Here is a 17,114-nt window from a genome sequence, read left to right as displayed (position 1 = left end):
TCGTAAATTCTTGTTTCAGATTTACCTTGGTCTAACACTATTCTGAGAACATTTTGGAGTTGCTTTCTTTATCAGCAAGGGCATTGGGAGAAGGGCTTTCCTGCTGGGAAAAGCCTAAGTCACAAAGCAACTCCCTATATTCACGCTCTATATTCACAGAGCAATAAAGATTAAATGTACTTAGACTCCAGCCCCCCCACCCTGCAACCCTACTGGCTGGAGGTGGTCACCAGAAATTATCCACAAATGAGGCATTTACTGCACAGTCATGGCTCCTATCAATCAAACAAAACTGCCAGAGCATATTTTGCTCTTGGAAGTGGTTCTGCATTTTTGTAATTTTTGCTTCTTTCCCATGTAAGGCCTTTTTGGTAAAAAGAGAATTTCCTCTGTAATGCATAGAACATTGAAGATTTAGTTGGTATTAAAGATATAGCCATATTTTTCATTATAAAATACAATGCTCATTTTTATAGATAATAGAAAATATAGAGGAAATAAAGAGAAAAATTTTTTTTTTAGAAATCCATAACTTCACTCCTCAAAACTGTCCTTTTTCTTTTTTTAAAATATTAGTCATTTGATGTGGTCATAAGGTGAATGGCTAATTTTCAATAAAGTGTTATTTATTTGCACATAATCAGTAAGGAAAACACTTAGTATTTACTTAATTGCCTTGCAACTAGTTAGGGAACATCCCTGTCTCAATTTTACAGATAGGAAACCAAGTCCCAGAGTAATAGAATAAGTTTTCCTTGGCCAGAGAATGAATCGCTACTCAATATGATCTGGCATTCACTTATACATATGTAGGTCCTGTGTATGTTTATATGCATTGTGTGTAGGTATGTATGTGTGTGTGTGTATATGTATGCGTGTATATATGTATCTATTACCTTACATGCCCATAAACACACACACAAAACAAATTCACAATATAATACTTACACTTGCTTTATGCTGTGTGTCCTGATATTTTATTTTTATACTATCCTATCCTACTATATTCCACTTTTTCAAAGATGTTGGCCACAATCCTATAAAGTTTTCTCTTAACCCACTGATGAATCATGACAGGCACTTTACAAACACTCTTCTAGTTCTTTGATTTATTAATAAGGGTCAAGTTTTGACATTCCATATTGGAGCCCACGCTCTAGATAAGATACTAGGAGAGTCGGCAGGGCCAGGATGCTCAGGACCAGCTCATAGTTAAATCCCCTTGCCCATGGCCTTCCTTCCATCTCAATCTCCACTGCTGACCTAGGGTCAGAGTCTCTGGGAACTCCATGAGGAACGGCTTTGAAGGGGAAGATGTCACACCAAGTGGGATGTTGTCTGCATTTCTGAGATTCTAGATCCTTTTTAGCTGCAGGCCATGTACATTCTGCTTCAGTTTTTAAAATTCGGGGCAGAAAATACATTGTATTCTAGGGGGCTTGTTAAAAAGCAAACACATTCATATTCAGTGCACTTAGCTGTTTTATACTCATTTCTTCTTCCCATATGGCTTTTTCCCCTCTTATTCCTGTAGACGCTAGCTTTTTTAGCCCAGTGGGCTTTTCAGTATGCCAGGCTTGGGTTTCATCTCAATTATGACTCTGTGACCCTGAGTCCCCTCAGCTCCCTCATCTGCAAACCAAGAGCAATAACGTCCACCTTATAGGCCTCCTGAGAGGAGTAAATCACATTATTAATATAATAGGACTCAGCAGATGTTCTGACACAGAATCAGAATCTAGTAAGTGAATGTTACTTTCCTTCCCTTTACTTGCAGCTTTGCTCTCAGAGCAGGTAACATTTCCAAACAACCATGGCCACAGATCTTGAGCTAGCAAGCAACTCATTAAGAACACAGCCCCAAAGCCAGAACTTCCCCTGCACAGAACCACAACCCAAAGCTTGGGTGCAGAAAGCTAGTTAAGGAAAACATTTAACGCGATAGACATTAGTAAGTGTTTTCCAATCACTATAACAACTAGAAGAAAACCAAATGACCAAACTCCGATGTTTTTCAACTAGCATATCTAAGGGATAAGATATTAAAATACACAGAACATCTGGTGATTGGGAACCTGTTTTAACTGTCTTTCTGGGAAAGAATAAAAAGGACAAAAAATTAACTTTGGATGTAAATCTGCCAAGCAGTTATTTCTTTGTTGTGAAAGACATAGCACGGGCATCATAGCATTATCTAGTTGGCAGTAGGAGGCAATAAAACTTGAAAGTGGAGCAGTCATCAAACAGAGTTGGAATAATCAGCTCTTACCGACTGTGTTGGAGAATGTCTCCATTTTCCAGTAATTTTAAAGATGACTAATAGGGACTACTAGCAAATAAGGAATGAAACACATTATACATACATCCATAAGAATAGCTATTAAACTACACTATGATTATTCGTTTTTTCTGTCTGTTTTTCTACTTTAAATCAGTGAATAGTTGGGGATTTTTTTCCAAGGTGCCCCACTAGGAGCATTTCTTGCACACCTCATCCACTTAGGAGAACCAAAATTGTGTGTAGACAATCACATCTTGAATGTATTAACCAAGACTGAACACAGGAGCTCAACAGAAAAGCAAAGGAAGCCCCAGATTCCGGTAAGGAGAGGGGAAACAGGCAGCCATTGTGGCCAGGACTGGCCCAAAACAGGGAGTGAATCCCCAATATGGGAGCTGGTGAGTGAGTGGCTTTTGGCGGCCACTTTCCCACTGGGGAATCCTACAGTCCAGGCCACAGGAGAGTACTGTGATCCTCCCAGTTCCTGAAACTAACTTAGCCAGTGGCTGGGAGACTGTGAGAAGGAATTACTCCAGGGAGCATCCTATGTACTCCCTCAGACCTAGGTGGCTACAGAAAGATGCCATTCTTGACCCTCCCTCTTACAAAAACTGTGCATGGTCCTGGAAACTCATGGCACATTAGAGACTTGGGCTGCCAGTTGTGAACGCCGGGCTTTAGAGGGAGTGGGGCTCCCCCAACCAGAACTGAGGAAGGAGTGTGGTGTGCACTTCACCACTGGTACCTAAACCAGCCTCAGCCACCGAGACGTGAGCGGGAGGAGAGTTGCTGTGAAGGCTTGGTATTAAGCTGGGCAGCATCTCCTATGTTGTGGGGCTGCATTATGAATGCGATACAATCTGCTGTGACTAATTGATTAGACTAATCAGCTCCTACAGTCTCGGGGGGAGGGATCCCTGCAGAGACTGGGACATGAGAGGAAAGCAAGCCCCACTCCCACTAGCCAAAGCTGTGGCCACTGGGACGGCCCCACCCTTCCCTTGCTAAGCTCTCTGCACAGCAAGTTTCCCCTCATTTCACCAGGGCCCTGAGGATCTCCATGCTCATCAAGGCTGGTGCATGCTGAGTGCAAGCTTGCCCAGTCCCAATCTGCCCAGCTTTCCATCCCCCTTCAGAGACAGTGCAGGATCCAGGCTCCTGGGGATTCCACAAGCCAGTCTACCACCTGGGACATCAGAGCACTTCTCCCAGGAAACAGAGGTCAGGCACAAACCTTACTGCTATCACTGCAGCTGACTCTTACCTACATGTGCCGCCTACTGGCCCAGAGGCTGGCCTGCACAGCCCATTGTACATCTCCTAAAACAAGACCACAGCACTCAGAAATGAGAAGAGCTTCTTCACGGCCATTGCTTCCCCTGAAGTCCACGCCTTCCTGGCTTCCCAGGAGGTCGGTAACATTTACTGACTGGCCACTCACCTACCCAGTACACCACTAGTACAACCAGCTTTCAAGGATGCCAGCCACAGGCCCAAGAATCTGCCTTCCTACAATTGCCAACACAGGTGCTAGCATGTGCTGCCCAGGTCACAAGGATAAACATGCTTTGGCTACGACCACTACCCCTGAAACCTGATGAAGAAGCCATCTGTCCCCAGCACAACTTCACCATAGTCCCCATCAATAGCTGCACCCTAACACAGAGGAATCCACAGATAACACTAAGGGTATTTATAGCCAAGGAAATCATACAGTCTTCACCACTGTATGCACCAAGAAGCAAAGTCAATGGCCCTACACAACCAACATCCCCCTACTGGGTATCTACTCGAAGGAAAAGCAATCATTATATCAAAAAGATAGCTGCACTCATATGTTCATCACAGCACTATTCACAACAGCAAAGATATGGAATCAACCTAAGTATCCATCAGTGGATGGTTGGTTAACAAAAGTGTGGTAAACATGTTATATATACAAAATGGAATACTAGGCAGCCATAAAAAGGATCTCGACATTTGCAGCAACATGAATGGAACTAGAGGCCATTATCTTAAGTGAAACAAGTCAGACACAGAAAAACAAATACTACATGTTCTTCCTTATAAGTGGGAGCTAAATAATGTGTACATATAGTTGTAGAGTGTGGAATAATAGACATAAAAGAAAAATCATGCCTTATGCAGCAACATGGTTGGAACTGGAGGTCATTTTCTTAAGTGAAATAAGTCAGACACAGAAAGACAGATACAGCAACTTTTCATTGTAAGTCAAGCTAAATGATGTGTATGCATGAATGTAGAGTGTAGAATGATAGACCAGGGACACTTGGAAGGGTGAGAGGTGAGAAGTGGGTAGATGATGAGAAATTACTTAATGGGTACAATGTATTTTATTTAGGGATGGATATTCTAAAAGCCCTGACTTCACCACTATGCAATCTATGCCTGTAACAAAATTACACTGGCACCCCATAAATTTATACAAATTAAAAATATCAGGGAATAAAGGTTAAGCCTATTTCATCTTCCTTCTAGATTCCAGAAAAATGCCTGACAGAGTAGGTGCTAATTTTTTGTTGCAGATTAACTATTTAATACCTGGAGAGGAATAATAAAGCAGTTAGTACTATGATATAATGGTGCATTTGGGTGCTGAGGATAAGGCATCTCGCCAACAGAAAGATGGTTCAACATTAAAGACTCAGTTTTTTCAACTCCTATCCTTGTTGGCATGAGAGATCTTGCCAAGTTTTTCATAGATATTATAACAACACGCTCATGCCATTTTTCTCATCAATGACTTGTTTGATGTTTTAATTACAGTCATATCTATAAATATTAGTGAATCTGTTAAAAGTTCCCCTCATGTCCATCCATACTCTCCTATCACACACAGATGCTATAATAAGTGCTCATTAAACATTATTTGATTATAGATATTCACATTCAACATGTAACATACATACATGTAAAATATGCACAACCAAGCCCTTGTTTCTCCACTTCTACCATAATTTCCACCATATCTAATTAGATTACATATTTATTTATTGTTCTTAATTATTTCAGAAACATTAATTAATGAGCTAACTCAGTCACACAATAGCAGAGCCACCCTTTGAAATCATTATTGTTGAAAAAGCTCTGCTTCAGTGATTACCTGAGTACATGGACAGAGCCTAGAAACACAAAATAAAAACAAAAATATTTCTGACCAAAAAACTGGGAGATAATGAACATCAAAAAATATTATGGACAGCACATGAAATTTTTTTGATGATTAATAATATTCCTTGTTGAAGACTATTCTATGCATATTATTTTCATTTGTGGTTTATACATTTATCTCAACTTTCCAAATTTTATTTCTATGCATACTAATTTCATTTGTGGTTTATACATTCATCTTTCAACTTTCCAAATTTTATTTCCGTAATACCAAAGCCATAACAATGTTTTCATCTCCAAAACAAATTTCTTATGCAATTATTTCCAAGAGAAGTTTTCTCATTTCCTTACTCATTTGAAATTTTCCCAATTCTGTGCTTCTGTGATGTCATTTATTATCACTTCCCATTGAAGAAACAAACTTAACAAAATGGAGATATGCAGCAATTTATTTAAAAAATTGTAAAAGTAATAACTGCTCCCACAAACATGACAAAAGTGAATATATTGAATGATTCTCAGTGTTACCTGAATAGTTTTAATTATTTGTAAACTGACCATATCATCAGATTGTCATGCCAGGAACAGAAGATTAAATGATCTAATATTGCAGAAGGAAGTATATAGACTAAATGAAGAATTTGACATTAGAAGTTTGACTTTCTCCAACTTTACCTCTTCTACTCGATCTATCATTATGCCTTATACATATAGATGAATAAAAAATGTGTGAAAAGAGTAACTACTATCCATTCACGTTCTGCCTACCATGTGCCTTTAATGAGGTGGATCTTCCCATCCCCTTGGGGCAGATGATCCAAAAATTCTGCACACAGACACTCCTGCTCCATCAGTGACAGTCGTCTGTGAGCTCCCTGGCTTTATTCCTGACCTCGCTCTCATTCTGATCCAGACTGGGCAGCTCAGGCCTGCTGGCTTGAATGCATTTCCAGGGGCCGTCTGTGTTCCTTGGACTTGTTAGCAGACCTTGTCCTCAGAGCTCTCTAAAGACTTTAGTTCAGCCTCATTTCTCTGGCCGTCCCAGCATAGTGACACTCTTCCCCAGCTCTCACTCTATAAAAGAATTCACCCCTGGTTCTGACCCATTTGTCTCATCAGGATTCATTATGTCCACTATGTCCACTGAGAGATTTTATTCAGGCACTTAGTGGTCAAAATAGGAAAAAAAAAAAACAAAACCCAAAAACCCTAAGGAATTGCTGTAATCCACCAAAGGCAGTTTCCTGATATCCTGACCTCAGTACACTTTGGTTATGAAACAGTGGCCAGAAACCACTTATTCATGCAGTATTTCGACAAAGAAATGCTGAGTGCTTGGCACGAACTAGGCTCTTATCGGAGACTGTTGGATGCAAAGAGAAATGCGATGCGATAGCTTTCCTTGCAGAGTGTATAACCCAGCATGGGAGTATGTAAACCAGCCGCCCCCATCATGTGATCTGTATCCAGGGGCCAAGACAACCCCTTGGAAAGAATTACGGGCTTTTGATGAATGTGCCATTTGTAACGGTCCCTAATTGATAAGAAGGAGCCCCCGTGATTGGGCCAGAGCTACCTCCCTGTTTGATCTCTCTGTATACTCTGCCTCAACGTTAAATTCCACATTAAAAAAATAAACTGCTGATTTTTGTTCTCAGGTCATACCACGCTTTGTCCAGCTTCCACGCTTTTGCTCCTTTGATCTTCTTTTTCTGGAGTGAGTCCCCGTACCCACTCACCTTAGGTAGCATCCTCCTCTGGAACATTTTCTTTGGAAGCTCTCACCCTTCCGAGACAGAGGGTCTGTCTCCTTTGAGCGCCTATGAAGCTTTGGACATGCCAAGTGTCTTGGGCCTCCAGACAGCGCCGTATCATTTTGTCCTACTCCATAGACTGTGAGTAGGAAATGGCATTAGTGGCAGAATCTGTCTTTTCCCTCTTTTAAACCCAATTTAGAGCCTAATCTAGTTCCTGGCTTATAAATGGTAGATAAATGGTGAATGGATGAATGGATAGAGGCATTAAAAAGAAATAAATGGAGCAACTGTGTTGGAAGTTATCTTTAGCAGATGTGTGGAGGACGGGTGGTGTTAGGCAAGATTGTTTCACTGGTAAGAGGCAGATTTCTAATTTAAACTGTCTTAAAAAAACAAAAAAGAAAAGAAAGAAAATCTATAGCCTACATATCGGAAAGTCTGCAATTAAACCAGAGCCAGCCAGAGGACCCAGGTGTCCAAACAACGTGCTTAGAAACTTGCCCCCTTTATGCGTGACCTGTGCTTTCCTCCCCGCCACCTTCGTTCTCCGGCAGTTTGTCCCACAGCATTGCAAAATCTGAGGCCCTCATTTTACCAGCTTAGCAACCCCAGGGGAATAAAGAACCTCTTTTTCAATTGTTCCAGCAAAAATTCTAGAGAATGTTTCCGATTTGGCTACACTGAGGTGACTTGCCCACCTCTGAATCAATCAGCGGAGGGGTGGGGATGGGGGTGACAGGAAGACACTGAGGAATGAGTCATTCTACCTCATTCCCACGGACTGAGAGCAGGCAATCGGGGTGTGTTACCAGAGAAAAGCGAAAGGGGAGCCAGACAAGCAGTCCCTGGGGAGACTGAGCAGAGAGTCTGACCCGACTCCGGCACACACTATGCCCTTGGACTGTGGGGGTGGGTGGGTCCAGGGATTTGGTGCCATGTTCACACCTCCTCATTCTTCTCCCCTCAGAGCCAGAGTCATTGCACCAGCAGAGATGACTTCAGGGAAACAGGAACAGTAGTTGGGAAGGAACACGGTTCTAAAGCAAGCTGGGGTAGAGCAGGGCTACGCTGCCTATTCGTGCCCGATAGTCAGCATGGGCACTTCTCAGGGTGGAGCAGTGCCTCAATCTAGCCTCCCCCCAAAAAGCAGAGCCTGAGTCATGAGCCTGCCATGCAGGTTATTTATTTGGGAAAATGTTCCCAACTCATAGGACTGAAGAAATGGGAAGAGCAAAATAGAAGAGGAGGGTGGGGGCAACTGAAGTTCAACCCAACTGGGCCCCTCTGTGAAACAATGTAGAATTTCTGGCTGAAACATGAGAAAACAGGAAATATTTAATTGGCTCCCATTGCACATGAGAAAGGGATGTTCCCTGGCAGCAACAGAGAAACACTGGGTCAGAAAGTGACAGACGCCTGATGCAGCTGAGGCAAGGAGCTGCCAGGTCACACCTGCAGCCAGCTGATTGCTGCAGCCACGGCTGGGTTGAAACAGTGGCCTCAAGGAAGTGAGCACCCTGGATTCGACTGTCCATTCTGAAAGGTTCCATAATGACTAGAGGACAAGTGGGATTCAACCACCAAAGCTTCCATTTGAAACGATGGTTTCATTTCTTCAAGGATCGTTGCTCACATCAGTTTAAAGACTGCATAGAAACCCTTGAAAAGTAATTGACTTGGAAAAACAGTTGTTCAAATGAGAGAATGAACTTCTTTATTGTACTAGGCTACAACATTCCTGCACGTATAATTTGGAATTAGGCTTTATGGAGATCCCTTGAATTCAAGTGGCACATTAAGAGGAAAATAACAACAATTTAAAAAAAAAAAAAAAAAACTTTTCTTTTTACTTCATTGACAAAGACAAGTGCTTTTGATTAAGTCATTCCCAGGAATCAAGTTCTGCATAATCTGCAAATGTCATCTGCTCCTTGGCACGCTTCACTGGCTTCATCCTTTTGGCAGGTCCTGTGGCTAACTGGAGCTCTACTCTCTCGAGCTCCCTCGTGACGTTATTGTTGGGTTGGGTCTGGACACCATGACAGCAACACTCTCTGTTTTTCCTCAGTTACAAGAATTAGATGAGAGAGTCAACATGATTAATGCGAAGGCAAACTATTTAATCCTATGAAACATGATGAAGTGTCCAAACTGGGGCAGCAGATATTTTTCAATTTTTACATTTGAGTAAATATGTACTCAAGAAAAATTCAATTGCCTTTCTAGAAAGTCAACAGGTAAAGCCTGCATGTCCACTGATTTCATTTTGGTGGCATTCCAAATTAATTTAGGAAGAGAAAAATTCTGAAAAATAAACATTATTTTGGAGTCATTTTAAGTTCACAAAAGTTTAAAAGACAATTCAGTGTCTGTGTACCCTTCATCCAGTTCCTTTATAGTGAACATGTCACATTACCACGGTGTATTTGTCAATGCTAAGAAACCAACATCGGCACATTACATTTACCTAAACTCCAGACTAAACTGGATTTCACCAGTTTTTCCATTAAGGTCCTCTTTCTGTTCCAGGAGGCAATCCAAGGTACCACATTGCAGTTAGGGTTCATGTCTCCATAGTTCTCTTTGGACTGTGATAGTTTCTCTGTCTTTCCTTATCTTTCATGACCTTGAAAGCTTTTAAGAGTACTGCTCAGCTATTTAATATTCTTCAATTTGGGTTTGAAGCACATTTTTCTTATAATTAGGCTTTGGTTATGAATTTTTGGAAAGAATACCAAATACCAAAGTGATATTCTTATGCCCTTCTTATGACATCATAGCGGGGGTCCCTGATATCCACGTGACATCACACTGATGACGTTAACTTTCATCATTTCATAAAGGGGTAGTTTGCCAGGTTTGTCCATGGTAAAGTTACTATTTTATTTTTCAGAATTGAGCACTTTAAGAAAAGATAACAAGCGGTATCGATGCCACAGGAGAGAGTTATGTGTTAGTGAAACAAAACTATGGAGACGTATGGCCATTTTGCTGTTTTTGTTTTAGAATAAGTAAATTTGAACCATTCCTCTGGGGAATAACAAACAGATATTTAAAAACTATTCCTCTCCTGAAATTATTAATCATATATCACACAGCTTTTTTCCATCATAGCGTGATTAAGAGCCATTTTCTCTGGATTTGTTTCCTAGGCGCCACATATGAATTTCAGAAAGTTACTAACATCTTTGCACCTCAGTTTCTTTATTTGTAACCTAAATGTCCTGCAAAGGTACTAGTATGTACTTGACAGTGTTGTTTAGAAGATTGAATGAGTCAGTATTTGTGAAGTGCTTAGAAGAGCACAGAATCAATGCCCTGCCTCCAGGAGTGGGTGCAGAGGTTTAGCAACTTGAGTGTGGTATGTGGCAACTAAATAAAAGAAGCTACATGTTCCATATTTACCCAGAATCCTTAAGCTTTTATAATGTAGCTACGTTTATTGAAGGAAAAAAAGCAAATTTTCAGTAACCTGTTAAAGTTTGTTTCATAGACAAAAGTTGAGATATTAGAGAAATAAACTCTTCATGCCTTTCTGACTTTTATAACTTCATAAAATGAACATGTATTACAACTACAATTAGAAAACAAAAGAACATATCTTTCAAGTTTTTTTTTTTTTTTTTTTTTTGAGACAGAGTCTCACTCTGTTGCCCAGGCTAGAGTGAGTGCCGTGGCGTCAGCCTAGCTCACAGCAACCTCAAACTCCTGGGCTCAAGCAATCCTCCTGTCTCAGCCTCCCAAGTAGCTGGGACTACAGGCATGCGCCACCATGCCCAGCTAATTTTTTCTATGTATATTTTTAGCTGTCCATATAATTTCTTTCTATTTTTAGTAGAGATGGGGTCTTGGTCTTGCTCAGGCTGGTCTCGAACTCCTGAGCTCAAACGATCCGCCCGCCTCGGCCTCCCAGAGTGCTAGGATTACAGGCGTGAGCCACCGCGCCCGGCCCCTATATCTTTCAAGTTCTAAAGAATCACTTTCATATTTTTGGGTCAGTTTCCCATCAAATCAAAGAAAAATATTGATAAAAGAGAAGTAACCATACAAATTCTCAATTATTCATGAGCTAGTCACATATTTCATAACCTTTAGATTATTTCTCATTTCTTACTCCTTAATGCAAATGTTAATCTCCATTTGTACATCCTCTCCATTAAGTAAAACGGAGAGATTTTCATTCAAAGTCTCTTTTTATAGATGAAGTGATTTAAAGTGGGACAACAGAATAAATCAATGATCCATTTCAATAGTAAAAAAAAAAATCACAAGTGTACCTCCAAGTACACTGCAGATATGCTTTTCTTTCTGAAAACTTGACACATAAAATTTAATTTTAATTTTTTATATTTTATAAATTCTCAATTGAGTTTTTTTAATAGGTTGGAAGTCTGCAGCATTTATTACAGGTTTAAAATCGCTGAAGATTTTTGGGACACTTAATATTTTGGACTCCATTGGATCGATGCTTTTCTTGTATCTTTTCTGTCAAGGAATTTAATTAATTAGGACGATGTGAGAAAGGAAATTTTTGAAAAAGACTGCTGCACATATCCTATCTATAGTGTTTGTTTTAAAGCAACATGATATTCTTGCACACTTTTCCACCCTTGACCAAGATTACTATACTGTCAGAACAAATATCCCTGACCACCAGTAACCACAAGGGCTTTTTGGAAACAGAGACAGTGGTGTTTTATATGCAAATTCTTTCTTCTACTACCTGCCTTCATTTCTTAAGGGCTCACACTGCTCCATTTGAAGTTGTACAGAGTTAGGGATAGTTGGGTGGCAGTAATAGATGCCGAAAGTTTTAAATACGAAAAAAAACTGGGGAGTGAAACTTTCCATTAGATTTCTTCCCTTCATAGAAGAATTCCCAAGTTAAGTTTCCATTTAGGCAACGTTGGGAAAAGCTATTTTCATTTTATTTATTTAACAAACATTTTATTTAACAAACATTTTATTTATTTAAATAAGGCATTTACTTTCTGCTAGTGCCTACGAATGTTATACTCCTTTGTCATAACCACCTTGGGGTGAGAACAGAGAGGTTTGACAACTTGCAGATGATACACAGCAACTAAATGCAGGCAGCAGAGTCGCATGCCCTGTGGTTGGCTATGGGCACAGGCTCCTGCCCCTTGAGCTGGGCTGTGTAGAGCCCAGTCCTGGAGACATTTGTCCCTGGGGCAGACGCCTTTCCCTTCTCCTCTCCTTCCTCCCATCTGATTCCGAGTCTCAGAGAGGTCTGAACCCAACTTGGAGAATCACACTTAAACCCTCTCAAACCTAATGAGGATTCAAAATAAGTTCTCTAAAACTTCTGGAGAAAAAAAGTGATAAAAAGCGTCAGGTTAAACATCATTGAAATTCCTGATCAGAAAACAGAGACATGTCAGTGTTGCTAGAGAAAGGGGGACCGACACTGAAGAGCAGAAAATTCCGTTGTAAATGGAGTGTGATTTTATACGTGATCTGGAGTTTCCTATTTCATCCACGTGCATCTGTTTGCGGCTTCAGGGGTGAGGGTGCTTCCGCACCGGGCACCCACTCCCTAGTGTCTGTGCTCTGTGCTGTCCAAAGTCAGAGAAGAAAAGGTGAACTCCGGGATGAGCCTGCTTTGATCCGGGCCCTCTGTGGCTTCAGGTGACAGCCAGGCCCATGTTTCACAGGTCAAATCTGGATGGACCCCTCACCAGGGAAAAGGAGATCTGCAGGGAATTTGGGGAGTTGCAGCATCCAGAGGGAAGAAGGAAGTAATGCAGGCTATGAAAGAAGAGGTCACGTTATAGCCCTCGGTTTCCCTGAAACACACCGGGTTCAACTTTTGCCACTGATCCCTGTTCCCACCAAATGGAGAACTCAACGAGATGTTCTAAGAGTGATTGAAGAATATATAGCACGAGGGACAAACTGAACATTCTTCACTGGAATTCTAGATAAAGCTGTAATTTTAACAGAGCATTGATTTCAGATGTATATGAAATACTTAAAACCGAAAATGTGTGTGCCTGTGTGTGTGTGAGAGAGAGAGAGAGAGAGATACAGATACGTAACAGGAATTATAGACAGAGGAGAGCTAGCTCAGCAAAATCTAGTCTTTCCCCTCATCCCTCCCTAATGCCCGCCAGGTCTGATAACGAAGGAGACACAATTCTCCTCCTCTAAGGATGTCCTGCCTCCCTGCCCTGGGTCCCCCGGGTCCGCCCCCAGCTCGCTCTCCCTCCCCGCCGCGCACGCTGGAGTCTCGGGCACCCCTGCTGCCCGTGCGACAGGCAGTAACTGCAGCGCTGCGGGCGACTCACTTCTCTAGGGATTCGGGGCGGAAAGTGAGTATCCCAGAGCCCCAGGGTGCACGGGCGTTAAGCCGGAGGGCGAGGCAGGGGCGGTAGCGGCGGGTCCCCTCCCACTGCACCCCAGGGCCAGGGCCTCCCCCCCGGACTCCCGGAACCACCTGGAGCTCCGGGAATTTCCCGGGTCCCGCGGACTCCGGGCTTTCCCATGCCAACCGTGCATAAAAGGGGTTCGCCGGCCTCGGGAGCCACAGACCCGCACCGCAGCCCCTCGCGCCGATCTCCACCGCACGCACCGCCGCCCGCCCGCCGAGCCATGGCCAGCATCGCCCGCGTCGCCCCCGCCGTCCCCCGCGCTCCCCGGCTGCTGCCGGCCGCGCTGCTGCTCCTGCTCCTGGTCGCCGCCGCCCAGCGCGCAGCAGGTGGGACCCGCGCCCTGGGACCCCACCCCGGGGCGGGATCCGGCTTTATGTGGCGCCCATCCGGGGACAGCCCCGCTAACCCAGTCTCTTCTCCCCGCAGGGGCGCCCGTGGTCGCTGAACTGCGCTGCCAGTGCCTGCAGACCCTGCAGGGAATTCACCTCAAGAACATCCAAAGTGTGAAGGTGACGCCTCCGGGACCCCACTGCGCCGAAACCGAAGTCATGTGAGTGCCGCCCCTCACTGCCGCTGCTGCTGCCAGATGCGCCGCGACCCTCCCTCCCGCTGCCCTGCCCCCCGCTGTCCCACCCCAACCCCCAGCCCGACCTCCTGCCTCATGGGATCCTCTCTTCTCTCTGCAGAGCCCAGCTCAAGAATGGGCAGGAAGCCTGTCTCAACCCCGCAGCCCCCATGGTTAAGAAAATCATCGAAAAGATGCTCAACAAGTGAGTTACGGTTTTATTTAAACATGAGGCTGGAGTTGTTGGTCAGAAATACTGACTTCTGCCCCCTGAAAATTATATCAGGGAAAGCGAGGGATTAGCGGAAGGGCTAAAAGTTGTGACTATTATTTCACAATTAAATTTTCCATTAAGATTGTTAATTTGCTCTGGTGCCAGGGGATTTCTAGTGTCCCCCGTCCCCACCCTGACCCTATGGCCATTCCAGTGAATGTGGGTAGAACTGCCTGCCTTAAAATGCTCACGAGTGTTGGCTGGTTATGCTAAAAAGCTTTCACCCAGTTAAGAAACACAGGCTCTTCCCCCTGCCCCAGTTCCTTCTGGGCTTCAGACCTGAAAAGCAGACCCTTTGTTTTCTGCAACATGGACCCTAAAGTTTAGTGTTTAAAAGCAGGTATTTTGCAATGATATTGCACAAGGGACAAATGTGCATTCCACGATCTGTTAATTATGTGACTCAAAGACACATTGATTTGTCTAAGCCTCTATAAAACGGGGAAAGTAACATTAGCTACCTTATGACTGTGCTCTACGGCTCAGTTTGACAGACTTCCGAGGTTATGTGAGGCTCAGCGTGACAGACAGGGAGCAATAGGTTCTGACTGTTTGTAGCCAATAGTACAGTGGAGACCACAGCACCTCACCCCATTTCCATTCCTAAATAAAAACATCCAAGAGCCTAGAGGTCTCTGCCACAGTTGTCACAAGCCATAGCCACTAGGGGTGTCCGGCTGGGGAAACTGTCTTCAGAAAAGTCTGGAGCCTAGGGGGCAGGACAGGAGGAGAACGCTGTGCAGTCAGCTTTCCTGAGCACCTCCCAAGGACAACCATTTTCTCATTATAGTGGCAACTCCAGCTGACCAGGGGGAAAAAGGAAGCTCATCTGTGGCTGTTCCTGAAGCAGGCCCTGCCTTTATAGGCACAGAAGAGAAAAGAGAAAAATCGTGCCTGAGACTACCTGGATTGAGTTTAATGCATTTAAGCATCTCTTATGGGACTTTTTCTATTTATTTATTTGTTTGTTTTCAAAGATTCTACGTTAATATTTTACATGTAAAATAGTTAAGGGTGTGATTGAATCTGCTTAAACACTATACCATTATATTTATTATTTCATGTCAAACTTATGATCCTTATTTAATTTGAAAGCAAAAGGTTTTCAAGTGTTTTCCAGTCATTATATTAATATTTCTGAGGAGCTCACAACCTGTCAGCCACTGTGATAGAGACATAAGCAAGCAGACAGTGAGATCATTGTGAAGGTAGAGGAATGTGTGTGCATATCTGCTTCTGTAACTGTTTAAAGGACTGTCATTTGTTATTTATTGAAATGATTTTACAGTGCGTGGCCAACACCTCTCATGTTGAAGCTTTAAGAACTACAATGTTCTAAATATTCCTTGGACATTTTATGTCTTTCTCGTAAGGCATAATGCCTTGTTTAGTGTGTTAATTATGCAGTGTTTCTCTGTGTCTTAGAACAAAGAGGTTTAAATATTTACTGGTGTTTTCACAAAGAACATGAAAATAAAATATTTCAAAATAAACAATACTTATTTCATTTTTGGAGGGAAAAAAGGACTATTTTTACTGGAGACCCTGATGGTTTACATGAATGTTTCACAACCTTTTTTTCCCCTTCTTGGGCATTCAATTTTATACACAGATAAATCAATCTGGTGATAGCTGTCACTTCCCTTGGTTTTTACCTATCAAGAATACCCATTTCCAAACTGTGGGCTGACCCCTGATGGGAAAGTCACTGAGATGTATTGCTGTTTTTATAAGAAGTTACTTGCCACCTTGCTACTCAAGTTTACCTCCTTAAAAATATTTACATTGTTATAGCTATCTTAACAAAAGCCCTCATTTCATTGCTTTCACTAAATAAAATATTTTTTTCACACAATTGTTGACAATGAAGCTGGCAGTGAAATTGTGGGAAAGTGGATTTTTTTTCTTCCAAACTCAAATAATTTGTGTCATCAATAGAAGCAGAAAAGGTGAGTGGCTGAATACTTCACTTGTGGAAAGATCTAATTGAAATTTGAGTTCAACCTTCTGACCTTTGTATATAAGTAACTACCACTAAATTCAATGTGGTATCAAATACATCAAATATAATTTTTCAGATTTGACTGCCCTAGTTCCTACCCTTCCTAATGAAATTTTTATAGGACCCAATAGATTGTCCCGAGAAAGCCCTCTGGGGAGCTCTGTAGTCAGTGTTGCTCTGGGATGACAGCAGCACTCCAGGTTTCTAAGACAGAAACGAAGTTGTCATGCAAAAGAAGAAAGACCCCAGTAATCTAAAAAAAACCACGCTCCAAACCTGAAAAGGTGGGATGTCTGTGGACGTGTGGGGGGTGTGCTTGACTGTGATTCTGAACTCATTCAGGAAATCCTGAGCCCTGGCTCTCCACCTCCAGCAGAGGCAAGACAACAAGGCTGACAACTTCAATGCTTGGGATCAAATTCTGCTTTGTCCCAGGTAGCTGGATAAATAAGGACCCTAAGTAGCAAGAAACAATGTGAGTTTTTTCACACCTAAATACCTTAAAAAACAATAAACTCTTCATAACTCCAAGGTTATTAGTTAATTATGAATACGATGAAAAGAAAGAAAATGTGTAGGCTGTATAGAAATAAATAAATGCAAACCATTTTAGGAGCTCCAGAAATGCTAGCATTCACTCCATGACCCCAAGTTAGAGAACGCTGCAAAATGTTTACGAGTGGTGTCCCAGGGACCTAACAAAGCCACACC

The 17,114-nt window shown here is 42.5% G+C and overlaps 1 protein-coding gene across 1 annotated transcript; it reads left to right on the top strand.

Annotated features, from left to right (window-relative positions):
* The first annotated feature begins 13,712 nt into the window (after nt 1–13,712).
* LOC138374562 (growth-regulated protein homolog gamma-like) lies at nt 13,713–15,229 on the top strand. The gene is made up of 4 exons (XM_069457502.1): nt 13,713–13,888; nt 13,989–14,112; nt 14,249–14,332; nt 15,192–15,229. Exons 1-4 carry the CDS (start codon nt 13,783–13,785, stop codon nt 15,205–15,207), a joined length of 330 nt encoding a protein of 109 aa, XP_069313603.1. The 5' UTR covers nt 13,713–13,782; the 3' UTR covers nt 15,208–15,229.
* The last annotated feature ends 1,885 nt before the right edge of the window (nt 15,230–17,114 follow it).

Source organism: Eulemur rufifrons, chromosome 24 (assembly GCF_041146395.1).
Source record: "Eulemur rufifrons isolate Redbay chromosome 24, OSU_ERuf_1, whole genome shotgun sequence".
Classification (NCBI taxonomy): domain Eukaryota; kingdom Metazoa; phylum Chordata; class Mammalia; order Primates; family Lemuridae; genus Eulemur; species Eulemur rufifrons.
This window is presented reverse-complemented; position numbering and strand designations above follow the sequence as displayed.